General features: G+C 47.3%; 2 protein-coding genes across 6 annotated transcripts; both read right to left on the bottom strand.

The window, feature by feature from the left end:
• Window positions 1-3,781: 3,781 nt before the first annotated feature.
• MYORG (myogenesis regulating glycosidase (putative)) lies at window positions 3,782-14,436 on the bottom strand. Of its 4 annotated transcripts, none has more exons than XM_030294408.1 (2): window positions 14,381-14,436; window positions 3,782-7,592 (listed from the first exon to the last, which is right to left on the bottom strand). In XM_030294408.1, the coding sequence occupies exon 2, from the start codon at window positions 7,517-7,519 to the stop codon at window positions 5,375-5,377; it is 2,145 nt and encodes a 714-aa protein (XP_030150268.1). In that variant the 5' UTR covers window positions 7,520-7,592; window positions 14,381-14,436; the 3' UTR covers window positions 3,782-5,374. The 4 variants fall into 4 exon arrangements, with proteins under 4 accessions (XP_030150268.1, XP_030150265.1, XP_030150267.1 ...); XM_030294405.2 differs by lacking the exon at window positions 14,381-14,436 and adding an exon at window positions 10,855-11,215; XM_030294407.2 differs by lacking the exon at window positions 14,381-14,436 and adding an exon at window positions 11,120-11,195.
• CD4H9orf24 (chromosome D4 C9orf24 homolog) lies at window positions 12,393-15,022 on the bottom strand. 2 transcript variants are annotated; one of them, XM_030294411.1, is made up of 4 exons: window positions 14,822-15,022; window positions 14,376-14,610; window positions 12,978-13,064; window positions 12,393-12,552 (listed from the first exon to the last, which is right to left on the bottom strand). In XM_030294411.1, the coding sequence occupies exons 1-4, from the start codon at window positions 14,886-14,888 to the stop codon at window positions 12,447-12,449; spliced, it is 495 nt and encodes a 164-aa protein (XP_030150271.1). In that variant the 5' UTR covers window positions 14,889-15,022; the 3' UTR covers window positions 12,393-12,446. The 2 variants fall into 2 exon arrangements, with proteins under 2 accessions (XP_030150271.1, XP_030150272.1); XM_030294412.1 differs by having other exon boundaries at window positions 12,490-12,552; window positions 14,381-14,610.
• Between the last annotated feature and the right edge of the window lie 12,114 nt (window positions 15,023-27,136).

Here is a 27,136-nt window from a genome sequence, read left to right on the forward strand (position 1 = left end):
CTATAGATGCCCTGTGAGACCTGCTCTGTGCCTTTCTGGAATGCTACTCCTTTCCCTTCCCTTCCTCTCCCAATCCACCTCCTGCTCAGGACTGTGTAATAGGAATATCTCAACTGACAGCCTGAGGAGGGAAAAGGGTGATAGGGAGGGAGGGAAAAACACAAGGATACAGAGTACAGAGGCACAATTTCTCCCTATTCTTTAGACTGGGGACTCCTAGGGACAGGACCTCCTCTTCTGTCTTTTCCCATTCCTCATCCAACCCCAAGCCCAGCCAAGCTCAGGGTTTGCAACTTAAGGTCATGAATTCTCCCCTTCCCTAATGGGTGGAGGAGTCAAAAGGCACAAATCTCCAGTTACAAAATTATTAAGTCATGGGGATGTAATATACAGCATGGTGGCTATTAACAAAACTGTATTGCATATTTGAAAGTAGCAAGGTGGGGCACCTGGGTGGCTCAGTCAGTTAAGCATCTGACTTCAGCTCAGGTCATGATCTCACAGTCCATGAGTTTGAGCCCCACGTCAGGCTCTGTGCTGACAGCTCAGAGCCTGGAGCCTGCTTCAGAGTCTGTGTCTCTTTCTCTCTGCCCCTCCCCTGCTCATGCTCTGTCTCTCTCTGCCTCAAAAATAAATAAAAACATTAAAAAAAAATTTTTTAATAAAAAATTTAAAAAAGAAAGTAGCAAGGAGAGGAGATCTCGAATGTTCTCACTGCAAGAAAAATATTTGATAGTATATATGGTGTATCGATACACCATATCTGTATGGTGACAGATGTTAACTGGACTTACAACAGTGATCATTTTGCAATATATACAAATATCCAATCATTACATTGTATACCTGAAACTAATACCTGAAAAATATGATGTTTTGTCAATTATATCTCAATATAAAAAAAGAGGTCAGCCTCCGTTTCCCCCCTATATTCCATCAAAATGGTAAAGTGCGGGGCGCCTGGGTGGCGCAGTCGGTTAAGCGTCCGACTTCAGCCAGGTCACGATCTCGCGGTCCGTGAGTTCGAGCCCCGCGTCAGGCTCTGGGCTGATGGCTCGGACCCTGGAGCCTGTTTCCGATTCTGTGTCTCCCTCTCTCTCTGCCCCTCCCCCGTTCATGCTCTGTCTCTCTCTGTCCCAAAAATAAATAAAAACGTTGAAAAAAAAAATTAAAAAAAAAAACAAAACAAAATGGTAAAGTGCATTGAAAAAAAAAAAAAAAAAGATTCTCCCCTCCCTTCAAACTGCTGGAAAAATCCATGGGCATGAAGTAAATGGCTAACCTTAAGATAAAAACCAGGTTGTTCCTTGCGAACAGGGGTGTGTGCCAGAGAGGGGAAGGTGTCAGCAGAAGTCCCGCTGAGTCGGACAATAGCAGGAAAGGAAATTACCCAGTTGCCTCTGTGGTTTTCTTCAAGGCTGGGTGGAGGCAGGCCTCCCCTCTCAGGGATGGGCTGTGCAGCTGTTCCCAGAACAGAAGGTAATATTTCTTCAAATGCTTTTCAAAATATATTCATAAGTATGTGTGTGTGAATAAAATAGAAACAGAGATGTGCGAAGTATTCAGAAAGTAGAGGCCTTGAACATCAGAGCTTGGATATTTTCCTCAGTGATTTGATTGAATTTCAAAAAGATTTCCTTAGCTGCTATGTGGATTAGATTGAAGGGTCCAAGAGTGAAAAAAGGAGGTCACTGCAGTGGTCCAGGCTAAAATTAATATGATCTGTTGTGGGCTAGTGGCCAAGGGATGGAGCACTGGCCTTGGGCCTGAGGAGGGGAGAAGCGATCAGAAACTTGGTGAGGGGAACCAGCAGAAGACTTGCTCTGGAGCCAGCCAGAGTGAGATGCACCTTACCCAAATCTTGGGGAACAAGGGCAAAGACCCTCAGCTCACATCTTGGGCTTGACTAGGGTTCAGCTGATTCATATGGTATTAGAAAGGAGACTAAGACAGACTCTCAGGGTGTATGGGGTTACAGAATGGGGGCATTAGGCCCCAGTCCCAGATCTCCTACAGTGGCCACTCTGTCCCCATCCATTACCTCTGGAGGAGTTCCCCATTCCTGAATATTAGCCCCCACCAGCCAGCTCAGGGGTATAGGGAGGCCAATTAGGAATTCTGGTCATACAAGGCTGCCGGAAGTTCTATGGAGTAAGGACAGCCACCCCCACCAGATATGCAGAGAAACATAAATTGGGAATGCACAAGAGGATGGGGAGGGATGGGGTGCAGGACAAGGCTGGAAGGGGCCAAAAGAAGGGTAGAGGTAGCTTCCAACTCAGTTCCCTCACCTTCCCCTATCTCCCAAGATCTAGCTCTTTCTCATGGCTCCTGCAATTCTGGTCTTCCACCCCCTTCTTGAATCTCTCTGTTTTGGTATCAGTGGGGAAGGGAAAACACTTGACCCAGAAACAGTGGGTGGCAGCTTCAGAAATATACATTTTGGCTGGTTCCCCATCCTTGGTAGTATACAGGCCAGTGCTAGACCATGCTGATGAAAGGTGGGTAGGAGATTCTAGGCATTTGGGTGCAGAACACCACATTCCAGTCTAGTCTTGGTTACTAATCTTCTGCCAATACCCTCCTCTCTCAGTGCTTCAGTTTGTTCATCTGTGCTTTTGTGATTAATGAAAATGGCAAAAGCCTGGCCAGAAACCAGATCACAAGCCAAGGGCCAGTGTGCTGGAATTGGCCAGAAAAGGGTACTCTTCCCTTTGGCCTTGTCCCAGCACACAGTGAATGCTCAGTGAGTACGGTTTGCCCCTTCCCCCATCTAGGCTGTAAGACACTAAGACCCTGCTGCCCACCCTTACCGCCCTTCTGAAGGGTGTATGCCTCCTCCCCCATGCCAGATTACTTAGGCCTTACAGATTGTTTTATCCTTCCCCATGCCATCTCAGACAGCACACACTGCTTCATCTTGGGCTGTCCACTAGAACTTTCTGCAACTATCATATGTCCTGTCCAATATGTTAGCCACTCACTAGTCACACATGGCTTTTGAACACTTGAAATGTGGCTAGTGTGCCTGAAGAACTGTATTTTTAATTTTATTTCATTTTAGTTGATTTTAAAATTAAATTTAAGAAGGCACATGTGGGTAGTAGCTACCACATGGACAGCATAGGTTCTAGGCAGGCTTTTTTGTTTGTTTCTTGTTTAGTGTCCCTTGTTTAAAAGAAGAGTTGATAGGAGTTACCATTTATTGAGCACTTACTCTTTACCAATTTTTGCATAAGTGCTTTATAGGTACATCTCAATGAATCCTAGAAATTCCATTCAAAAGATGAAGAAACCATGGCTTAAGAGGTTAATTAAACTGGCTTCAGATTGCAAAGAAAGTTGGAGGGCCATTCAAGTGTGAGTCATGCTCTCCAGCCACTTAGGGAAACTTCCAGGACCCAGCCTGGGTGTTCTGCTTCTACAGTCACTCCACAACCTATAGATGGTTGCTGGGGCCCCAGGAGGTTCATCACTGAGTAATGATGGATGGATGCTCTTGACAAAAAGGAGAAGGAAGTTCATTCATATACTCCCCATCTCCTGGGGACACAGGAATCCTGGCTCCTGACATCCCACTTTCAGATATCTCTCCTCTTGCGTTTCTCTGGACCACAGTGCCCTTTGGGTCACAAACTCAGAGCTCAACTGGGTGCTATGTGCAAATGTTTGGGAAACAGGCAGGCCCAGAGGAAGCCAGTTGGGTTGGGAACTGGGGCCTAGAAAAATCCTTGTTTTTATGCAGTAAAACCCCACAACAACAAAAACCAAGAAATAGTATAATAGCTACCTTTTATTGAGCACCTACTTGTGCCAGGCACTTTACATACATCTGTACTTATAATTCCCACAATATCCTGGGAGGTAGGCATTATCATCACCATTTTACATATGAGGAAACTGAGGTTCAATAAGTGTAAGCAGCTTGCTTAAAATCACACAGCTTGTAGACAAGTGGTAAAATCAGCACTCAAGATAGACATCTGTGAGTGCCCCCAAACTTTCATTAGGCATTCTTCACACTGGGGAAATAGAGGGGGTAGAGGAGTGGACAAAAGGATGCATTCTTTAGGGGTAGAGGGAAGCTGAGCCCTGCCCTGTTTCCTACCTCCCCGCTCTGGTAAGCCACTTCTTCAGACTCAGCTGCAAAGTCAGGGAGATTTACTCTGGCTGAGGTTGCTCTTCTTAGAAAGGGAAAACGGCTGAAACGAAACACCTTACCCTGTATGTGTATTTACAGGTGTCGATGTGCAAATGTAGTTCACGTGCCAAAGCACACTACCATCAGAAAAAGAACACTGCTCGCTCCCTTTTACGCCACACCCCTGCCATGTATGCAGGGAGTGAGGCAGCTGAGAAATCTTGAAAGCGCTATTTATTTCCTGCTATAGTCCCAGAGACATCAACCAGAAGAGGGCCAGATCAACAATCAAAACCTCAAATTTGCTTCCTGTCCCCTCCTTCCAGGCTCATCCAGCTTCAGAAGTATTGTGTTCATTCCATAGATCCAGGAACACATGGTGCCTCTCTCTCTCTCTCTCTCTCTCTCTCTCTCTCTCTCTCTCTCTCACACACACACACACACACACACACACACACACACAGGTTCTTGAATTAAGGCACCAAGTTGGGCCTGCATGGCCTTGCAAGTCCTTGCCCATTAGGCCATGGCCCTGGTCCAGGGCTGAGCCCATGTGTTTACATAGATGGGTAAGTGCAGCATTAGGAGTCTCTTCACAAAATGAGGGACAACAATGATGGCTCAGTGCTGTGCCCAGTCCTTCTATCCTCTGGGATGGGACCTCCATCCTCCTTGTCTGTTGGCCAGACACCTCCATCCCATCTCCTTAGCTGGGGTAGGACCAGGTCAACACACTTCAGGCGAGTGCTGGGAACTCGGGGCCTGGCTTCCAACACCAAGAATGTGCCTTTCTAAGTGTGGCAGGGAGCTATTTGGGGACATTAAAAGGATCAAGTCCCAACCTCAGAAGGACAAAGATGGCCATTCAGGCCAGGACGGACAGTAAGGTTTCTCTCTGTGCTTTTAAAACACAATCATGTGTAATAGGAAGATAGCTGGCATTTTACCTCAGAGTTCTCTCGCTCCCACCTCAGAAAGCGGTTTCTGCAGACTGCAGTGAGCATGGAGGGAAAGAGTGTCTTTAGGATTGTGCGTTGAAATGGGAAGTTGCTTCAGCGCCCCCTCACCTGGCCCTGCAGGAGCTGGCTAGAGCACATTTATGTCAGCACCCACTTAGTGGGAACTGCAGAGGTGGGACCTTCCTGGGGATGCACGGTGTGGTTGTGATGGAGGGTTAAACGCCTGCATGAAGACAGAGGTTAGGGCTGTGGGATTCCTGGGTCCTGGGTTGGGTCAGGATGCCCAGATGAAGTAGGCAACCTCATCCAGGTCCACGGGGTAATCAGTAAGCAGCACGGGGGTTTTGTCAAAAAGCTCGCCCTTATAGCTGCGCCACTTGCCTGCAGGCAGGTAGACGTCTCGCTCCTGCTTGCCTGGCTCCAGTACTGGAGCCACCAGCAGCGTGTCTCCAATAAGGAACTGCGAGTCGATGCGGTGTGCTGTCTCATCGCCTGGCGCAATCCACCAGAGGGGGCGCACGATGGGGTCGCCTGTGTCGGTGACCTCACCAGCCAGCTCAAGCAATAGCGGCGCTACAAGTGAGGCCCTAAGCGCTGCAAACTTGTGCGCGATAGCCACCACTTCGGCGTCATATTGCCAAGGTGGGACTGAGAACTGCATAGCGGGCATGAAGGCGGCCACCTCCAGCCAGCGAACATATAGCTCACGCTCCGGCACTTCGCTACCACCCACTGTGCGCTCAGACACTGCATTTCCACCCACCATATCGGGCAGGATGAATGGGTAGCCCAGCATGCTGACGGTGAGCACCGCGGGGATGAGCGAGCGCAGCCCCAGATCATAGCCCCACACCGAGTCGCGGTCCACTAGACGGAAGAAGCACGAGATGTTCTGTGACTGGTAGCCCACGCGAACCTCTGCCAGAGAGAAGAAGGGCAGTGCCATTTCAGTGTAGCGTCGGCTCCATATGCTGGGGTCGGACAGCGGCCTGTAAGTGCTAAAGTCCCGTGGCAAATAGCTGACCTCTCCTGCATCAAACTTGAAGGAAGCCACAGCATAGCGGGAGCGCAGCCGCCGCAGGTGTCCCTGGAACCAGTCACGAGCCTCTGGGCGTGTGAAGTCCAGCACCGCGCCGATGCCATTCCACCAGCGCACAAGCGCGGGCAGCCGGCCAGTGGGTTCGCGTACGAACAGCTCGCGTTCTACACCCTCACCAAAGCACGATGAGTTGTAGTTCACAAACGGGTGAACCCAGAGCGTGACGCGAAAGCCGGCATCGCGCAGACGGCGAAACATGTCAGTGGCATTGGGGAACTTGGCCTCGTCGAAGTCGAAGTCTCCATAGGCAGGTGTGTACATGTCATCTATTTCCAGGTGGCTGCTGTTGAATCGGTGCTGGCGGATCTGCTGGGCGAAACGTTGCACTTTGTCCTGGTTCACGGCACGCCCATACAGCACCCACGTGGACCAGATGGGGTCCCTGAAGGCCTCGGGTGCTGGCACCCTTGACGGTTTGTTGAAATAGCGTCGAACCATGTATTTGTGGATTGAAGTAACGTCAGAGCCGACACACACACGGTAGCTGAGCTCTGGTGCTGCGGAGCGGCCAGCAGGTGGCTTGTAGGGCGTGTCATGGTAGCGGGCCTGCAGCCGCAGCGAGCGTTCGGTGCCGTTCCAGCCCAGGTGGAAGGGCACTGAGTCGTTGACCTTGATGGCAGCCGCACGCGATGACAGCCAGTAACGTTCGAGGATGCCTCCGAATGCGGCGTCAGAGGAGTAGACATCACTGGTGACGAAGGGCTGTGGCTCCTGCTGGCCATCCAGGCGGATAGGCCAGTGCTGGGTCCTCATCTCAGCACCGCCGTACCAGTGTGCCGCTGCATCGCCCAGGAACATGGCGTGTTCCACCGCGCGCCCTGGAGCTGCCTCCTCCCAGCGCACACGGTAGCACATGACCGTGTCCTTGGGCCTTACAGTCTGGATAAAGAAGTGCAGCGGGCGCCCATCTGCTGTGCGAGAACAGCCAAGCAGGGCACCGTCGCGGCTGCAGGAGTCAAGGTCCAGCATGCCTGAGCGGAAGGCCAGTCGGAAGACTTGCTCACCCTTCTGGTTGCGGATGGAGAAGCCGCCTCGATTGAGGTCCAGCAGCTCTGCACGCAGGCGTTCTGCTTTGCGTAAAGAGGCACTGTAGTAGCACCAGGCCACCACTGCCGCCAACACCAGCAGCAGCCCCAGCACCGCGGAGCCTAGAAGTGGTTTCAGCTCTTTGGACGGCTTGGGCTTGGCAGGCGAGAAGTTATCAGGCAAGAAGGTGTACATAGCTGCGCCTGCGGTGGCCTTGGGACTCTTATGGTCTGTGTGGCTCCCAGGGCGGCGGCGGGGATAGGCTTGGCTCTTCTCCTGAGGGTTCTGGGGCATCAGCCCCCAGTTATGGAAGGAGTGGGCAGTAGGACCACCCAACAAAGTGCATCTGAACCTGGCCTGCCTGATTCTGGAAGGGGAAAGAGAGAAGTAGAACTGAGCTTTCTCATTCCATAGTATCTCCCTTTGCTGCAGCAAGAAAGAAGAGGTGTATACTTTGGAGAGGTTGTATTACTGGGATGTAAGGTCTGGGACTAAAGGCTTGACCCTTAACAGAACCATCTGTCTGTATCTTACCCACTCTTTCTCATGAGCCCAGTTTTTGACAAAATTAGTCAGGACTCTGAATGGGAAGGGGCAGATGGCATACATCCCCATTTCCCTGGTGGAAGAACAAACCCAGGCAGGGTCAGGGAGCTGTCTAGGCTCACAGAATTAGTCAGGCCTCCCTGGATCACACATGGATGCAGTTCAGGCTGAAGAGAAGAGGAGGGATCTGGAGAGCACCATGGTGGGAGAGGGAAGATAATCCAACCAGCTCCTTCAGACCTTTAACTGGGCAGTAGACTGGCTTTCCTGTCCCCAGAGGGGGAGAGGAGAGAAGGGGGAACATCTCAGGCATGGAATTTAATCTTGAGTCAAAAGTCAGATTAAATCTAGAGATTAGAGAAGATACCCAAAGCCAGCCTCGGTCTTGGGCCTGCTTTGGAGAGAGGCAGGGTTGAGTCTGGACATTAGGGCTGGGGTAAAGAGTCTTGCCTGGGGGCCATGGTGACTTCTCAGACCACCCTTTCTTTGCTCTCTCAAATTCCACCCTGTTCTCAGTAATTGATCACCAAGTCCATTTCTCTGCCAACCTTCCTGCTCTCTCCTCCTGGCAACACATCTGTTGGCCAGCTAACTCCTGGATGTGTCTCTACCACTCACTGACTCTCCTGCTGCCCCTGCCCTAGTTTGGGCACTGTCATTTCTCCCCTGTATCATTGCAATACTTTCCCCCTAGACCTCCCTGCTTCCAACTTCTTTTTCCCCCAGTGCCTTCTGCTTACAGCAACCATGGTGATCTTCTTAAAGCACTTATGAGACTACATCTCTCCTAGTTTAGAGAGCTGCTCATGACCCCCAGGATTAAATTCAGAAGTGTAAACTTTGCAATCAAGAGTTAAGGCATGTCATGGTCTCATCTGCTTTCTGATTCCATTTCCAGGTAGGCCTATCCTGTGACCACCAAACTCATTCCTTTCCTAATCTAAATCCTTCAGCCATATGCCCTAGGAAGTTTTGCCTAGCCACACTGGGCCAATGTCTCTCCTTCACCTATCAGACACCCCCTACTGCACTACATACACTCTCATACAGTGTATGCTAAACACACAGATATGACTGCAAAAAAAAAAAAAAAAAAAAAAACCAAAAAAACACCAAAAACCAACCAAACAAACAAAACCCATAGACTTGGGGGGAGGTGTGTGTCCCAATCTGCTACTCAAGGCCACTGACCCTTCCTATCTCAGCCCTCAGGGCAGAGTTCAACAAAGAAATAGCACCAGCTAGGTGCACACACAGACATACACAGTGCCAGCCGGCTGCCCACCTGTTCCAGCTGGGAGGAAGTAGAGAGGGAGACTGGCAAATAGTAATTAGTCTCCTCCCAGATGCCAGTGTCTGTCTCAAAGTCCTCAGCTATTTCCAAGGAGATGCCAGAACTGCTCAGGGTCCTCAACTCCCCCACCTCTCCCATGAAGAAACTGTCAAGAATGACAGGTACAGACCAGAATTTGATCCCAGATGTCAATATACAGCTCCCTACAATCTCCCCTCCCCTCCAGTGAGGTGTTGTCTCAGGACCTCATTCTCTGTGCTCCCTCCCCCCAACTCCCTAAGCTGGTCAGTTCCAGCTGGTCTGGAACAGCCTCTTACTCTCTTTCTCTCATCCCACACAACTTAGCTTTCAAAACTTCCCAACACCAATATGGACTTCCCTTCCTGTAGGAACAGGTTAGAAAAGCCCTCCTGGAGAATGAACACAGTAGCCTTTAACTGATGCCCTCAAGCTAAGCAAAACCCAAAGAAGTACCTGCTGTACATTTATATTCATTCATTCATTCATTCATTCAGGACAATCAAGGCCCCCTTCTGGGCACTGAGGGAATAAGGGGAAAGGGTCCATATCTGAAGAGGACAGAGAACAGGGTGAGGGCATCCTCAAAACTTTCATATTAAATCAGCCTATCTCATTACACCTGGAGGCATAGAAAGGCCACCAAGATGACCTCAAAAGCCCTTTCCAACAGGTTCTGAGAATCTTAATGTTCTAGGATTCCAAGGTTTTGTGTGTGTGTGTGTGTGTGTGTGTGTGTGTGTGTGTGTGTGTGTGAAGAACAGGAACCCACAGGCCTAGGCACCCACTCCATGCAGGCCCTGTAATGGTCTCCCAAATGCCACCACAGCATCCAACTCTAACAATAATACTGAACAAGAAGCATAGCTATAGTGCCTATTCTACAGATGAAGAAACTTGCCCAAACAGAAGAAAGAACTTGTTTGAAGTCACCAGGTAGCAAGGTTGCCTAATACAAAATCCCAGCTTAACCCTCCACAGCATAATTTTCAAGAGATGGGAGATAATGGTCCGACTGGCTGTCTGAATGCAGCAGAGGAAAGGAGCTTTGTGGGCCAGAGGGTGGGACAGGCTCCCACCCACTCAGGTGAGTTTGTGCATAGTGAAGCCTATCTTCTCAAGGACTGATGCTGCTACTTGCTCCAGGAAGGCTACTTGGGGGTAGGAAAGGGGCAATTTTAATGGCATCTGGTATCGGGGCTGTGGAGGAGGAACTATGGTTCCTGTGTTAACAGCGTTAGAGACCCCTGTAATCTGCCGCCTCCGCCATCTGGCCAACCACAGGCTAATGCCAGCAGGTGGGGTCTGACCTAGCCAAGCCTTTCCCCACTTGACGCTCAACCTCAGTCTTGGCCGCCGGCCCTTGGCCGGATCTGAGGGGGAGGGCCCGGCCTGGCCCCCAAAGAAAGGAGGGCATGCCAAGTTGAGTCGTTTGCCCAACATAATTCCATGGGGGGGGGGGGTTGGGGGGAGGAATGTCAAAGGCAACTCGATCCCGCCCATCTCCTTGCCCTCCTCAATGACAGGATCCGAAGAGATCGAGTGACTGCGCCTACAGCTTGGAATACTCCAACCCCACCCCAGCGCTACAGCTACAGTGCCCGAAGGGACAGAATGAGGTCTAGGGGCCAGCCTCCCGCTGGGAACCGCGGCTTGAGAAGGGGCCCAAGTGTCCAGACTCGCACCCCCTACTCATTAGTAGGAGCTAAAGTTCAGGAAGTGTGCTTCCTCAACACCCCCCCCACAAAGTCCCACCGCTGGGCTCACTCACGGCAGTGACCCCAGAAGTGGGGGTGAAGGGAGGCTCCCGAAGATTCCCTCCACGCTAGCCGGAGTTGCGCTGCCACGGCACAGCGTGGGGCTCTGCCAAGCTGGGAAACAGCTGAGGCCCTCCTCGGGACCCGCCCTCTTCCTGCTCGGCCACGCCCCGGTCGTTCCGTTTCATTTCGGGCTTCGGAGTCCAGCCCCGCCCCTGGTGCTCGATCCCTCTGCCCACATTGTCACGCGGACATAAGGCCCCACCCCTTAGCCCCCACCTTTCTTCTACTGTTTCGTGCCCACCTCCGGGCAACTCTGGAGAGCCACCAGCCGGAGGTCTCCCGGCTCCGCCGCCTGCCTTCAGGCCCGCCCCCGCCGGGCAGTTGCTTACTGCATTCAGGCGGGGCTCTGCCCTAGGCCTTCTGGGAAATGTAGTTCTGGAGGAAGGAAGGAGCAGTTGTAGACTTGGGATTCTTGCACTTCTAGGCTAAATTTGGGATGTGTATGAGGAGAAACGAGCCACAGGGTAAAGGGGCAGGGTTGGCTCTTGGGATTCTTTCCCCTCCAGATTTGGGCAGGTGGAGGCCATCTCGGTATAACGCTCTCACTAGCTCTCCATGTGGAAAAAATTTCCCATATGGAAACAATTCATATAGAAAAAGGGTAGCGGAGTTCCGGGAGGATCTCAGAGGCTCGGTGCAGGAAGGATCCTATTAAGGACCCAACGGGAGGAGGTTGGTTCCACCAGCCAGGAGGCCCAAGTTGTTGGTTCCCACCGGACCAGTAATGTCTGAGGTGGGGACATCTGGATTTTGCAATTCCCCCTCTGCCCTCTCCCGCCCTCCGACACCCCATGGTGGCAGCCGTTAGAAATGACCGTGCTGTGAGGTGATGGACGTGACCCGCCACACCCCTGCTCTGAGGAGGAGTTGGGTGCAAAAATGCTAAAGATCCCAGAGATTCCAGAACACCCCACCCCTTACTTCTAGAGGGACAGAGAAACAGGGCTTTGCTTTGTAGTTTGAAATTTCTTAGTCATGAAACCCTCTAATGTTATGTTTTGGACCTTTGGACTTGGGTAAGGCAGGGCAGTAAGGGTGTCTGGACATAGACTTTTGGGGGACTGTGATGGAGACTCTGGGAGAAGAGATCAAAGCTTTGGGTATAGGGATAGGTCCTGACTGCAGAATGGAAGATTCTGGGTCCACTGAGATGTGGCAGTGAGGGAACATCTAGGTTTGGGAGATACTGAAGAAATGTCAGCTGGAGGGACCTCCTGGGTGTGAGATCCTTGCGCCCTCCCTGCATGGCTAGGTAGACCCATTAGTTTGGGTGGAGGGGAGATCACCAGCTGATGTTATCTATCAGGAGGGCACTCAGGGCCACCCAAGAGAAACACTGAGATGGGGGCAGGGAGGGCTGAGATGGGGGCAGGGAGGGCTCAGGGCAGGATGACTGAGAAACTACAGCTCAGAGGGGGCTTGGCAGAGGCCTGAGTGACTGGCTCCTCACTGCCAGATCCTGCTGGGTAAGGATGCAGGAAGCAGCCTCTGGGGTGAAGAGTTTATTTACTGCTCAGCCCCCTTGTCCCCACCAGCCTGGGCTCTACCAGCAGTGGCAATCAGGATAGGTTTCAGACACAAACTCAGGGTGGATGACATAGTTGTTTCTTTGGGAGCCACCGGTCTTCTTGAAGTGACTTGTGTCCCATCTGTGGGGAGAAATGGGTCAGTTCTTTTAGACCCTCACAGGTCTGATTCCAATTCTCAGTGCTAACTGTGTCCCAACATTTGCCCCTAATACTGCCCCATGCTCTAACACTGACCTCCTGATCTTAGATTCTATTGTTAAATTTCTGATTCCCAATACACACTCCCTGACATTAATTTCTTATCTTCAAGCCCTGAACCTAATGCTTTGATCTCTTGAGTCTAAGCCCCACTGCCAACCTGTGGACCCTTCCATGCCAGACTCCGTGCCCTCTCATGGGGTTCTCCATTCCCTTGCCAGCTTTGACGTCCCCATGGTACTAGCGCCCCCTGGTGGTATCTTCCAATCAGTGCATCGCAGCGGACAACTGTCTCCGCGGTCCTCGCTGCGCTAAGCGCGTTTGCAATGTGTTTCCGCCAGACTTACCTAAGGTTCGGACAAGGGTAGTATGACGGCGGGGGAGTTATAACAGCACATTGCATTCCGGGCCGGTGCTCGCAGGGCGATACACCCCTGGAAGAGGAAGTGTTGGGCAGGAGAACGTCGGGCCTTCTGATTTAATCCTATTCCCAACCCCACACCAAGGTTCCTAGCAGCGCTTCAGGTGTCAGTCCTATGGCTCGGAGATCCTCCCCTCCTGCCTCTTGGCCTTTCAAGACCCCACCGAAGGAAGCATCACCTCTGGGAAGACATCTGAAAGTCTCTATCCTCGTTAGGCCTCGTTTCTGCCGCCCAGGCTGGGCCATGGAGCACGGTGGACTCTGGGGAGGGCTGGGCTCCAGTCGTTGAAGACCTGGGAGCCCCGGGATCCTCTCCACTGAAGGGCAGCTATTCCAGCATTAACGGTATTTCTAAGGCTCAGGAACTTTCTCGCTCCCCCCGCCCCTCTGCCCTTGTGAGGGATGAGACTCAGCCTCGCACAATGAATCAGACTCTCTGGGAAAGGGCTGGGGGGGGGGGGGCCCGGAGGGAATCACCAGGGGTTAGGAACAGGATCCAGGACCCCCCCCCCCCTTCCTCTCCCAAGCTCTCTAAGACCCCCAGCGGACTTTGGAGTTCTCCCAGACTCAGCCCGCTTGGACTGCCATCTGGTGCAGGGAGAAGGCTGCGCTGCAGTTAAGGTTGTCGCTGAGCTCTCGGGCCTGTTTCCTCAACAGTAACACGCTAAGTTGTCAACTTTCAGAGGTGCTCCGAGGTCAGGGCCCCTCTGGTAATGCGGTTACTATTTCCTTGCTCACACAACACGGATAATGACCCTGCCCGTTGTCGACAGTGACCAAGACCCAGGAACACAAGCCACTTTTTTGAGCATACATGGCACTCCGCAGGCTAGAACCTGTGTCTCTAGGACCTGGTATCCAGATAGGGAACGAAGTGTGGGAAGGGGATGCGACCCACTGGTGTGCAGAGGGTTTCTTCCTCAAAACAAAACAAAACAAAACAAAACAAAAACAAAAACAAAAAACAAACCACCCTCCGCCCCCCAACCCCACAACCTTCCGGGTGGGGCCTCTAGAACAGGTACAGGAGCCAGGTTGACCTTGAGCCCAGTTCGGGACAGATAGGGCCAGGAACCTGGGGGAATTTTCGTGCAGGGTCTCCGGTCTCAGGGCTCAGCTCAGGCCCTGGGGCCGGAGGGCAGAACAGGACAGGGCCCTGTACGGGTTAGAGGCGGCTGCAAGTGGGGTAGGGTCTGGCATAGGGGTAGGGCAGAGCTAGAAATGGTGAGGGATAGGGCACGCACAGCTGCGGTAAACTGGACCCCCGGGGGGCGGGGCTTTTTCGGGAGCGGGGCCCGTCTAAGGCTGGAGCTGCCCAGCGAACCTTACGGTCGGCTGCTCTGCGCACAAAGGCCGGTGGCGGCGTTCCGTGCAGGGTGCTCTGGTCACGTAGTAGTCCATCCCGCGTAGACAGTAGTGGCGGCCTGAGCAAGAGCTTTCATAACCCTGGAAGGGCAGGCGGCCCGGCAGCGGGTCCACGCACCCGCATCGGCGAGTGATCTGCGGCAGCCGCTGGTTCCGTGACAGCGAGTTCAACATATTCACCACCACTTCACGCTCTACGTCCGCGGCCCCAAGCCCAGGAGACCCAGATACAGAGTTACAGGAAAGGGAAGAGACAGGGTCAGAGACAGGAAGAGATGGAGACAAAAACAGGGACAGGTAGAGACAGGATTACACCCTCTATAGAACCTTTATCCTCTGCTCAGTCCCCTAGGTCCCATCCCACCGTCCTTCTGGTCTACCCCACCACCGACCACCATCTGTTACCGTAGGCATTGAGTCGTTCCAGCTTAGGAGGGCACTGCAAGGGCATTCCTCGAACAGCTCTCTCCATTCCAGCCTCCTGGAAGTGGCACACATGGTACCTCAAACTCTGACCTGGAAGGGTTCCTCCTTTTGGGGGTCTTCCCTGAACCTCCGGACCAGTTCCAGGCCATGTCTTCTCCTGCCCTCCAGATGATCCCCTACTGTCCCAGGCTCTGAGTGTTTAGGACTGTCACCCGGCAACGCATTTACTCTGCTTCCGGGGAGGGGAAGGGGAGGGAAGGAAGTGGAGCTGTAGGTGGACAGGTCTGGACCTGGACCTCTGGCAACCCTGCCTCAGCCTTTGCCTTTGATTTTACCTCTCTTTGTCTAGCTTCTGTGTGGTTGTGTCTCGGTGTGTCTCTAATTGAGGAGAGGGAGTGTCAATACTACAATATTGCCTGTCCATCAGAATCACCTGGAGAACTTGTGAAAAATTCTGATTCTTGAGGAAGTTCTGATTCACAAGTGTTCAGTAAACCCGAGCTCAGCCATCAGCCTACAGTTGAGAACCTCTGCTCTGGCCTCCCATCCTCTCAAATTTCCTCTTTCCTCCAGCCTGGGCTCCTTCCTATCTCCTTAGAAGACTCTTCTGTATCTATCTACACTGCCACTGGGTGGCCTTGATCTCCCTCCAGTTCCCATGCTCACATCATAAAGGAGAGGAGAGTGGAGCAGGTCATTGACTTCTTGGCTAGACCTTGTGGGAAGGGGCCAGGTGGTAAGCTTCAGGAAGGTAGCAAGTCAGGGAGTGCACACTAGTTGTGTCCCCACAGAGCCCCACCAAAGTTTGGGGATCCAGGGGACCAGGAGTTTTTCACACAGCTCCCATTCCTGGGCTCCCTTGTCCCCTAGAAGATACAACCCTAATTTCACACTTGGGAAAGAGCCCTGGAACATTGCTGGTGGGAAAGGGATGAGGAACTAATTGGTCACTGTGGTTTATTTTCTTATTTTTTATTTTTTACATTTTTTAAAGTTTATTTATTCTTGAGAGAGAGAGAGAGAGAGAGACAGAACATGAGCAGGAGAGGGGCAGAGAGAGAGGGAGGAGGAGACACAGAATCCAAAGCAGGCTCCAGGCTCTGAGCTGTCAGCACGGAGCCCGACGCGGGGCTCAAACTCATGCACCGTGAGAATCATGACCTGAGCCAAATCGGACGCTCAACCCACTGAGCCACCCAGGCGCCCCGTCACTGTGGTTTAAAAGGGGAGGGAGGTGTGTGTCCCAGACCCCAGGCATCTGGGTTGGTCACAGTAGATACCTTAGGTAGCTGGGGAAGGCATGTGGTATATTTGTTCCAGCTGGTACAGGTGTAAGGTCCCATCCTCCATGTGTTATACCGGTTACCACATAGGTAGTATGGGTTGCATTTGTCTACTTGATCATTGGGGTAGAGGACATAAGGACATTGTTATTCCTTTATTCTACCCCAGGATCCAGGTCTCCCTAGATGTTTCTCCTCTGATCCCCAGCACAAACCTGGACTCTTACTAATATCCCTCAGGCCAGTCAAGACCAGCCTGTCCCCAGATTTGGACACTGAGATGTAGGCAATTTTTCACCTAAGCCAAGCTCCTGAGTGGGGTCTGGATCTTTGAGCTGATCACTTTGCATCCTGGCACCACCCTCTCTGAATCAGCCAGCCTGAAAATGGATCCTTCTCCCCAATTCCCTCCCTCTCATCTTCCACATCCAGGCTCCAAAATTTGCTTATTCTGCATCCTTAAAATCACTTGAATCTATCCCCTCTTCCAGTCCCCCATGATCTCACCTCTGTATCTCTTCAGTACCATAAGCAGGAGACAATATCATGTCGTGATTAATAGAATGAACTCCACAGACATTTGGGGTTCAAATCTCAGCTCTGCCAAATATTAGCTCTATATGACCTTGACTGAATAATTAATTTCACTGTGTCTCAGTCTTCTCAATTTTAAAATGGGGTAATAGTACGATATACCTCACAGGGTTGTTGTGAGATTTCAGTGAGTTAATATATGTAAAAAGCTTGGAACAATGCTGGTACATAGAAAACTATTATTACAATTAGCCTACTAACCTCCCTGCTCCTCTTGAAATCCTAAATCCAATCTCTACATAGATTTTCACAAATGAAATCAGACCAAGACACTTCTCTACCTAAAAATCCTTCAAAACCCCACTCACCCAGTCATCCTAAGTCTATCCTAAAGGCCATCTGTGATCTACTACCCTAACACTCTGAAAGAACACATGTGAGAGACACCAGGGAAGGAGGTGTAGGAGCCCTAGAGGAAGAGCAGGTGTGTTTATGGATGGGACAGTGTGTTGGGATTTGGAGTTTTGGATTGGTGAGTTGGAAATACCTAAGTTTGAGGTATTGGAGGACATTCAGGTAAAGTTGACTATAATCCGATGGAGAGTGGAATTCTGGTGAGAAGTCAAGGATAGAAATAAAGAGAGTTGTCGTTTAAGACATTGTTAGATAAATGGTCTTAGGAGAGGAGTAAGGAGAGAAGAGGGCTCAGATTAGCACCCCGAGGAACCCCACATTTCCAGGATGGGGGGATAAGAGACCCAGGCAAATGAAGCATCAAGAAAGCTGAGGAAGGAAGGAATTTCAAGAAGGAAAGAGTGGTCAGAGACTGAAATGCATAGTGTAGGTCTCATAAGGTAAAATTGAAAAGTCCCGTGGATGTGGTAATTAGAACTACACAAGAGCAGTTTTAATGTTTGAGTGTAGGAGATTCAGACTCCCAATTTCAACTGGATAAATATTTATCATCAATTAATTCAATAAATACTTATTAGGCCTGATGGTGTTCTAGATGGAGGGCACAACTGTAAATGAGACAAGACTCTGGTCTTTTGGAATGTACGGGGAGACCTCATAAACATCTAACCAAATGGGAAAGATAATTTGTCATAAAGTGTAAGAAGGAGTGAGGAAGTAGAGACACCGAGTGTAGACTATGTTTCCAAGAATCTTAGTTGAGAAGGGGAGGACTAAGAGAATTTTTAGGAAGGAAGGGATTAGAAAAGGCTTCCGGTTGGGGGGAAAGAGGTGTGCTAGGGCAGAGAGATGCAGCAGAGATGGGGACAGTGATAGAAGAGGGTCACTAAGAAGATGGGAAAAGATGGCACTGGAATATACCTGGAGGGATTTGTTTGGAGGAGGTTAATACTCCCTCCATCTCTCTAGGGATAGACCCAGGCATCTTCTGGTTCTCTGGCACAGGTATGAAACTCCCAAAAGGCAGGGCCTGGGTCTCCTCCTCCTAGGGTCAGGAATAGGGTCAGGAACAGGGTCAGGTCAGGTGGTTGGGAGTCAAGCTGGGGTGGAGGTGATTGGAGAAGCCCAATTATGGTGAGGATAAAGTTATATGGGATCAGGGTGGACATCAGGATCCAGTTGGACTAAGGTTAAGGGTCATGTTGAGGTCACTGAGTGGGGTCAGAGTTGAGTAGGGGTGAGGACCTACCTTCCTCTTGACAGAGCCAGTATTCTCAGGAAAGTAGGGGTGGCCTGCTATGGAACTCTTATAGCTGTAGTCCTGCACAGCACATTTGACCATCTTCTGCAGGGCTTCAGGATCCATGTGCGCTGCATAGTCTGAGTCAGGCCCTGGGCAAAGGGAGAGGGGGAGGAAATAGCTAGGTTCATACAGGCTCCAGCCTTGGTGTCCTGCTGGACTCAGATACAGCCCCTATTGAGAAAGTCAGCCCAGGTGGGTCAACACTCCTCCCTATGCCAGAGGGATCCTCATGCCAGTCTTGGCCCCCTCTGCATAGTTTTTTTTTTTGTTTGAATTACACTTTGCTCCTTTCTTTCTATCTAAGGCTCAGGCTTGGAGCCAGGCATTTGTCCTCAGAGTGCTTTTCTGATGTTCTCGTTTCTTTTTCTTGACTGGGAGATCTTAAGGGAAGAGCTGGGATTTCTGTCCTCATTCTTCCAGACTGTGTGCTATGTGGGAGCAGGGCCTGGGTGTCCAACAGACCAATAGACCCCTGGTATAACCTGGAGCCTCGGGAAAAGCTGGCTGTCCTTGGATCCAGCTTACCTTCTGCAGGGCAGGGAGTGCTCTCTGGAAATCTGGCACCTTGAAGGATATGTAGGATGGGGCCTGGAAGGACACCTAATTTAAATTGAATTCCCTGACTCCAACTTGACCCTGAGTCTACTGTGGCTCTGATCTTGACACTGATATTACCCTTGACCCTGACATTCCTTTGCCCTAGTCCTTATCCTACCCTGACCTTTTTCCTCCTCTTGTTTGAGGCCCTGGGTCCCTCTGCTTCTTGGGGTTTACCTCATCTTAGTCTTATCTCCTACAACCCTCCCAAACCCTCTCCCAAACCCTTGTTTGGCTAGATCTATGGAATTCCTGATTAAGACCTACCTTGGGGTCCCTTGTTCTCAGCTGAGGGCAGAATACCAGTTAGTTGTGATACAATAGATCTCTGCAAGCAGCTGTATGAAAAGGCAGCTGGGTTACAGAGGTGGGACAATCAGCAAAGTCAGAGACCAGAAAGGACTTCCTAATAGTGGGCAGCAAGGTGCTGGGATGTGGTGGAAATAGTGGAAAAGCAAGGTGCTGGAAATGTGTACCCACATTTCTCCCTTATGATATGAAGGGCAAAGTCTTCTCTGGCCAAGGATTAGACCTGGTGTCCCTATTTCCCTGAAAACCTTGCAGCTGAGGGGTTTTCTTGGATCTCTGTGCCAGCTGAGGTTTTGTTTTGTGGGCAGACCCCTGCACAGTCGTACTCCATGTGAGTAAAAGAGCCCCGTGACTTGGCATTCCCCTGACCTTTATACATACATACACATAACATGCACACATACAGATGTAGATCTATACAATCATACACACACACATACACACACAGAATCATTTAAAAGACTCATTGACATTATCAATTTTCCCTCAGAGGCTTTACTCAGATGTCTGTATTTTTTTATAGAACCATTTAATTTTCCCATTGATTTTTTTTAAATTTATTTTTATTTTTTAAAATTATATCCAAATTAGTTAGCATATAGTGAAACCATGATTTCAGGAGTAGATTCCTTAGTGCCCCTTACCCATTTAGCCCATCTCCCCTCCCACAACCTCTCCAGCAACCCTCAGTTTGTTCTCCATATTTATGAGTCTCTTCTGTTTGTCCCCCTCCCTGTTTTTATATTATTTTTGTTTCCCGTCCCTTATGGTCATCTCTTTGTCTCTTAAAGTCCTCATATTAGTGAAGGCATAAGATTTTGTCTTTCTCTGACTAATTTCACTAGCATAATACCCTCCAGTTCCATCCACGTAGTTGCAAGTGGCAAGATTTCATTCTTTTTGATACTGAGTAATACTCCATTATCCATTCATCCATCAATGGACATTGGGTTCTTCCATACTTTGGCTATTGTTGATAGTGCTGCTATAAACATGGGGGGTGCATGTGTCCCTTCAAAACAGCACCTCTGTATCCTGTGGATAAATACTAGTAGTGCAATTGCTGTGTCGTAGGGTAGTTCTATTTTTAGTTTTTTGAGGAACCTCCATACTGTTTTCCAGAGTGGCTGCACCAGCTTGCATTCCCACCAACAATGCAAAAGAGATCCTCTTTCTCCACATCCTCACCAACATCTGTTGTTGCCTGAGTTGTTAATGTTAGCCATTCTGACAGCTGTAAGGTGGTATCTCAGTGTGGTTTTGATTTGTATTTCCCTGATGATGAGTGATGTGGAGCATTTTTTCGTGTGTCGGTTGGCCATCTGGATGTCTTCTTTGGAGAAGTGTCTATTCATGTCTTTTTCCCATTTCTTCACTGGATTATTGTTTTTTGGGTGTTGAGTTTGATAAGTTCTTTATAGATTTTGGGTACTAACCCTTTATCTGATATGTCATTTGCAAATATCTTCTCCCATTCTGTCAGTTGCCTTTAGTTTTGCTGGATTGTTTCCTTCGCTGTGCAGAAACTTTTTATTTTGATGAGGTCCCAGTAGTTCAATTTTGGTTTTGTTTCCCTTGCCTCCAGAGACGTGTTGAGTAATAAGTTGCTGTGGTCAAGATCAAAGAGGTTTTGCCTGCTTTCTCCTCGAGGATTTTAATGGCTTCCTGTCTTAAATTGAGGTCTTTCATCCATTTTGAGTTTTTGTGTATGGTGTAGGAAAGTGGTTCAGGTTCATTCTTCTGCATGTCGCTGTCTAGTTTTCCCAGCACCATTTGCTGAAGAGACTGTCGTTATTCCATTGGATATTCTTTCCTGCTTTGTCAAAGATTAGTTGGCCATATGTTTGTGGGTCCATCTCTTGGTTCTCTATTGTGTTCCATTGATCTGAGTGTCTGTTCTTGTGCTAGTACCATACTGTCTTGATGATTACAGATTTGTAGTATAGTTTGAAGTCTGGGATTGTGATGCCTCCTGCTTTGGTGTTCTTTTTCAAGATTGCTTTGGCTATTTGGGGTCTTTCCTGATTCCATATCAATTTAGGATTATTGTTCTAGCTCTGTGAAGAATCCTGGTGTTACTTTGATAGGGATTGCATTGAATATGTAGATTGCTTTGGTAGTATCAACATTTTAACAATATTTGTCTTCCTATCCAGGAGCATGGAATCTTTTTCCATTTTTTTTGTGCCTTCTTCATTTCTTTCATAATCTTTCTATAGTTTTCAGTGTATAGATTTTTCACCTCTTTGGTTAGATTTATTCCTAGGTATTTTATGGTTTTTTTTGTGCAACTGTAAATGGGATCGATTCCTTGATTTCTCTTTCCTGTCACTTCATTGTTGGTGTACAGGAATGCAACCGATTTCTGTGCATTGATTTTATATCCTGCCACTTTGCTGGAGTCATGGATCAGTTCTAGCAGTTTTTGGTGGAATCTTTTGAGTTTTCCATATAGAGTAACATGTCATCTGTGAAGAGTGAAAGTTTGACCTCCTCCTGGCTGATTTGGATGCCTTTTATTTCTTTGTGTTGTCTGATTGCTGAGGCTAAAGACTTCCAATACTATGTTGAATTAACAGTGGCAGAGTGGACATCCCTGTCTTGTTCCTCAGTTTTTCCCCATTGAGGATGATATTAGCGTTGGGTCGTTCATATATGGCTTTTATGATCTCAAGGTATGCTCCTTCTATCCCTACTTTCTTGAGGGTTTTTATCAAGAGAGGATGCTGTATTTTGTCAAATGCTTTCTCTGCATGTATTGAGAGGATCATCTGGTTCTTGTCCTTTCTTTTATTGATGTGATGAATCACATTAATTGTTTTGCGGATATTGAACCAACCCTGCATCCCAGTTATAAATCCCGCTTGGTCGTGGTGAATCATTTTTTTAATGTATTGTTGGATCCGGTTGGCTAATACCTTGTTGAGGATTTTTGCATCCATGTTCATCAGGGAAGATGTGTGTATTTTTGATTGTCTACTCATGTTTATGAGTGGGAGACTAAAAAGCTTACTGGAGGCTTTGAGCTGTGGGTGGGCTTTATCAACCATGAGAATCATTGTAGGATGGCTTGGCTAAACTACTTTTGTCAAATTCTGTCAGTATCTGTAGGTCTTTCCTCTTGGGCTGATCAGATCTTTCAGAAGAGACTCAATCTCTGGCCTGCAGGTGGTGACCTAGGCTGCCAGTGTTCTGAGAACCTAGTGGAGAAGAGAGGTGCTGTGGGGTTTTTAGGATTCAGTATGTAGAGGTTCACCTGTTTTCAATATGGTACCCTGCTTTCAACTGGGCCTGAGATCCTCACCAAAAGATAAGCCTTCTAACTTTTGCAGAGGTGGGGCAGGCAGTCACCCCATGGCATGGATAGAAGAGGGGATTAGTGGGTTTATCTGGGTTTTTTTTTTTTTTGAGAGAGAGAGAGAGAGGTAGAGGGGCAGAGGGAGAGAGAGAGAATCCCAAGCAGGCTCCATGCCCAGCACAGAACCTGAAGTGGGGCTCAATCCTATGACCCCGGGATCATAGCCTGAGCTGAAATCAAGAGATGCTAAACCAACTGAGCCACCCAGATGCCCCGGGTTTAACTGCTTCTTAAATGGCTTTCAAACAATCCTTATTTTAGCCTTGGTTCTTTCGCATCTTCAGTTACAGAGAAGCCTAGTATTACCAATTCCTGAGCTTTTTTGAAAATTCTGCAGTTTTAATTTGAATTATGTCTTGTGTTCCCTTCTGCTGGCTTGGATTCCGCTTTCCTCAGATCTGCTGTCAGGTACTACTTATTTATTGTACTTTCAAGCCTCTGAAATTTGGTACCATTGTCCCTTCTGTCTCTTATTACTCTTTTTTATTTATTTATTTATTTATTTTTCAACATTATTTATTTTTGGGACAGAGAGAGACAGAGCATGAATGGGGCAGAGAGAGACAGAGCATGAATGGGGGAGGGGCAGAGAGAGGGAGACAAAGAATCGGAAACAGGCTCCAGGCTCTGAGCCGTCAGCCCAGAGCCCGACGCGGGCTCGAACTCACTGACCGTGAGATCGTGACCTGGCTGAAGTCGGACGCTTAACCGACTGCGCCACCCAGGCGCCCCTGTCTCTTATTACTCTTGTGAGTTGATGTGTTAAACTCCATTTACAGGAGTTTTAGAGAGTTTCAGGAGAGAGTCAAATACATATGTAAATTTTAGCCCAGACAATTATAGTTGTATATTCCATGTACTAATCCTTGTCAATTACATGTTGCAAATATTTTCTTTCTGTGGCTTGTAGCTTCATTTTCTTTATAGTGTCTTTTAATGAACAGAAGTTCTTAATTTTAACATATATGAATTTATTAATCTCTTTCTTTATGTAGTACTTTTGTAACTTAAGAAATACAATCATACTCTAAGATAATGGAGATAATGTCCTATATTTTCTTCTAAAAGCTATAGTTTTACTTTCTATATTTAAGCCTTTAATCTGTCAGGAATTGCTATTGAAGTTGGGTGTGAGTTAGGAATCAGTTTTCTTTTTATCCATATGGCCAACCTATTGTCTCATTGAATAGTCTATCTCTCCCCCATCCACTGATTGTAATGCTACCCCAAGTGTGATATATCTTTTCCCATAGCTTTACTTTCAATCATCCTGTTGTATATTGTTCCCATATATATTTATATATGGCTCCGTATCTGATCTGTTTCATTCTCTATCAATCAATTTGGCTGTCCCTACAGTAATACTATGCTTTATAAATTTCTATAGCTTAGTAATAATACTACTTTCTGATTGGGCAAATCTCCTCCTTCTCTGGTGTGTTTTAGTTATTTCTGGGGCCTCTGCTTTTCTCTATAAATTTTAATTTTTAAAAAAGTCATCTCTATACCCAAGGTGGGATTGAACTCATGACCTCAAAATCAAGAGTTGTATTCTCTACTGACTGAGCCAGACAGACACCCCTCTATAAATTTTAGAAACAGCTTTTCAAATTCTTCAAAAAATACTGTTGAGAATTGCTTTGAATTTTTATGTTGGTCATTCTTCCAATCCAAAAACATGTTATACTTCTCCATTTATTTATATTCTTAAGTATTAAAAGTTTTATATTATCCATATAGTTTTATACACAGATTTATTTCTACTTACTTTTGTTTCTTCTTGCTAGAATGATATACATATATGTATGTATCTGTGTATATATCTTTTAATTTTTATTTAGAAATATTTATTTTTGAGAGAGAGAGAGAGAGAGAGAGAGAGAGAGAAAGCATGAGTGAGGGAGGGGCAGGAGAGACAGGGAGAGAGAGAAGCCCAAGCAGGCTCCACGCTGTCAGCACAGACTTGATGGGGGCTTGATCTCATGAACGGTGAGATCATGATCTGAGCCAAATCAAGAGTCAGATGCTTAACCTACTGATCCACTCAGGCACCCCTATATAGATATATATTTTAAATTATGCTTCCTGGGGCTCCTGGCTGCCTCTGTAGGAAAAGCACACCACTCTGGATCTTGGGGTCATCAGTTTGAGCCACAAGTTGGGTGTAGAGATTACTTAAAATGAATAAATACGTGAAAATTTTTAAAAAATAAAATAAAATAATGCTTTCTAAATATTTGCTGTTGATGTAAAGAAATGTCAAAAAAGAAATGTCATTGACTTTTTATCTTATATCACCCAACTTTCTAAGTTCTTATTCTAATAATACAACTGTATTATCTGTAAATAATAAGGTTTTTGTATTCCTTTCTTACCTTTGCATCTACATGATATTGTTTTCCAATATACAACTTACCTCATGCTTTCCAAATTTTGGCTCTTTTCTTAAATTTAACAAATTAAAAATCACAATTATTTTCATTGACATTGGTTGCTTAAATTTATCTTATGTTTACTAATTTCTTAGCTCACCATTCTTTTTTGCATCTCGGACCTTCCTTATGTGATTACTTTCCTTCTCCCCAAAGTACGTCCTTTAGAAGTTCTTTTATTACAGGTCTGATGGTAGTAAACACTTTAGTTTTTGTTTGCCTGTAAATATCTTTATCTTACTTTTATTCTTGAAAGGAAGAGAGTTTGAAAATAATTTTTCTCTGCCTGTTTTAAGGTCATCTCTTAAGCTGGTGTACGAAGTTCCACTGTGAGGTACCAGAGTGTGAAATTCCTTTTATTTAATTCTATATCTGTGGATTCATTTCTTTCATTAGTTCTGGAAATTTTGGAGCCTTTTTCTCTTCAGATAATGCCTATTCTCTTTTCTGCTCCTTCCTTCTGAGACTCTGAGTAGATGTGTATGGGATCTTCTGTCTTTTCATATTGCTAATGTTTCTTTTATATTTTTAACACTGGGTCTCTTGTGCTGCATTCTGGGAATTTCTTTTGCTCTTTCATTTCACTGACATTTAAAAACAGTTCTTTTTAAATTCCAGTTAGTTAACATACAGTGTTGTATTATTTTCATGTGTACCTTTATAGTGATTCAACAATTCTATATATCACCCAGTGCTCATTCCAACAAGTACACTCCTTAATCCCTATCATCTATTTAACCCATCCCTCAACCCACCTCACCTCTGATAACTATCAGGTTTGTTCTCTATAGTTAAGAGTCTGTTTCTTGGTTTCTCTCTCTCTCTCTTTTTCCCTCTTTGCTCATTTGTTTTGTTTCTTAGATTCCACATGAGTGAAACCATGGTATTTGTTTTTATTTCACTTAGCATTATACCCTCTAGCTCTATCCATATCATTACAAATGGCAAGGTTTCACTCTTTTTTATTGGCTGAATAACATTCCATTGTGTGTGTGTGTATATATATATATATATATATATACCATATCTTCATTCATCAGTGGATGGACACTTGGGCTGCTTCCATATCTTGGCTATTGTAAATAATGTGCTATAAACATAGAGCTGCACGTATCCCTTTGAATTAGCGTTTTTGTATCTTTGGGTAAATACCTAGTAGTGTGATTGCTGGATCATTGGGTAGTTCTATTTTTAATTTTTTAAGGAACCTCTACAGTGGCTGTACCAGTTTGCATCCCATCAATGGTGTCAGAGGGTTCTCATTTTTCCACATCTTCACCAACCCCTGTTTGTTCTTGTGTTGTTGATTTTAGTCATTCTGATAGGCGTGAAGTAATAGCTCATTGTAGTTTTGATTTGCATTTCCCTGATGGTAAGTGATAATGAACACCTTTTCATGTGTCTGTTGGTCATCTGTATGTCTTCCTTAGAGAAAGATTTGTTTCTTGTCTTCTGCCCATTTAAAAATTGGATTATTTCTTTTGTGGGTGAGTTTTAAAAGTTCTTTATATATTTTAGATATTAACCCTTTATTGGATATGTCATTTGCAAATACCTTCTCTCATTCTGTAGATGCCTTTAAATTTTTTTAAATTAAAAATTAAAAAAAATTTTTGAAAAGTTTATTCATTTACTTTGAGAGAGAGAGAGAGAGCTGAGGAGGGGCAGAGAGAGGGGGAGAGAGAGAATCCCAAGCTGGCTCCACACTGCCAGTGCAGAACTTTACTCAGGGCTCGATCCCACAAACCATGAGATTCATGACTTGAGCCAAAACCAAGAGTCTGAAGCTTAACTGACTGAGTCACTGAGGCAACTCCTGTAAGGTTTCCTTTTAGTTTTGTTGATTGTTTCCTTGCCATGCAGAAGCTTTTTATTTGATGTAGACCTAATAGTTTACTTTTGCTTTTGTATCCCTCACCTCAGGAGACATATCTAGAAAAAAATTGCTACAGGCAATGTTAGAGGTTACTACCTCTGTACTCTTCTAGGATTTTTATGGGTTTCAGGTCACACCATTATGTTTTAATCCATTTGAACTTTTTGTGGATAGAAAGTGGTACAGTT

The sequence above is a fragment of the Lynx canadensis genome, chromosome D4 (assembly GCF_007474595.2).
Source record: "Lynx canadensis isolate LIC74 chromosome D4, mLynCan4.pri.v2, whole genome shotgun sequence".
Lineage (NCBI taxonomy): Eukaryota > Metazoa > Chordata > Mammalia > Carnivora > Felidae > Lynx > Lynx canadensis.

Bases quoted from the DNA above. Each gene is read 5' to 3' on its own strand.
- MYORG (XM_030294408.1), bottom strand. From the start codon at position 7,519: ATGCCCCAGAACCCTCAGGAGAAGAGCCAAGCCTATCCCCGCCGCCGC.
- CD4H9orf24 (XM_030294411.1), bottom strand. From the start codon at position 14,888: ATGGAGAGAGCTGTTCGAGGAATGCCCTTGCAGTGCCCTCCTAAGCTG. The intron at 14,611-14,821 runs GTAACAGATGGT...CCGCGGACGTAG, and splicing joins GGAACGACTCAATGCCTACG to AGCGTGAAGTGGTGGTGAAT. The intron at 13,065-14,375 runs GTTCGCTGGGCA...TTCCTCTTCCAG, and splicing joins GCAGAGCAGCCGACCGTAAG to GGGTGTATCGCCCTGCGAGC.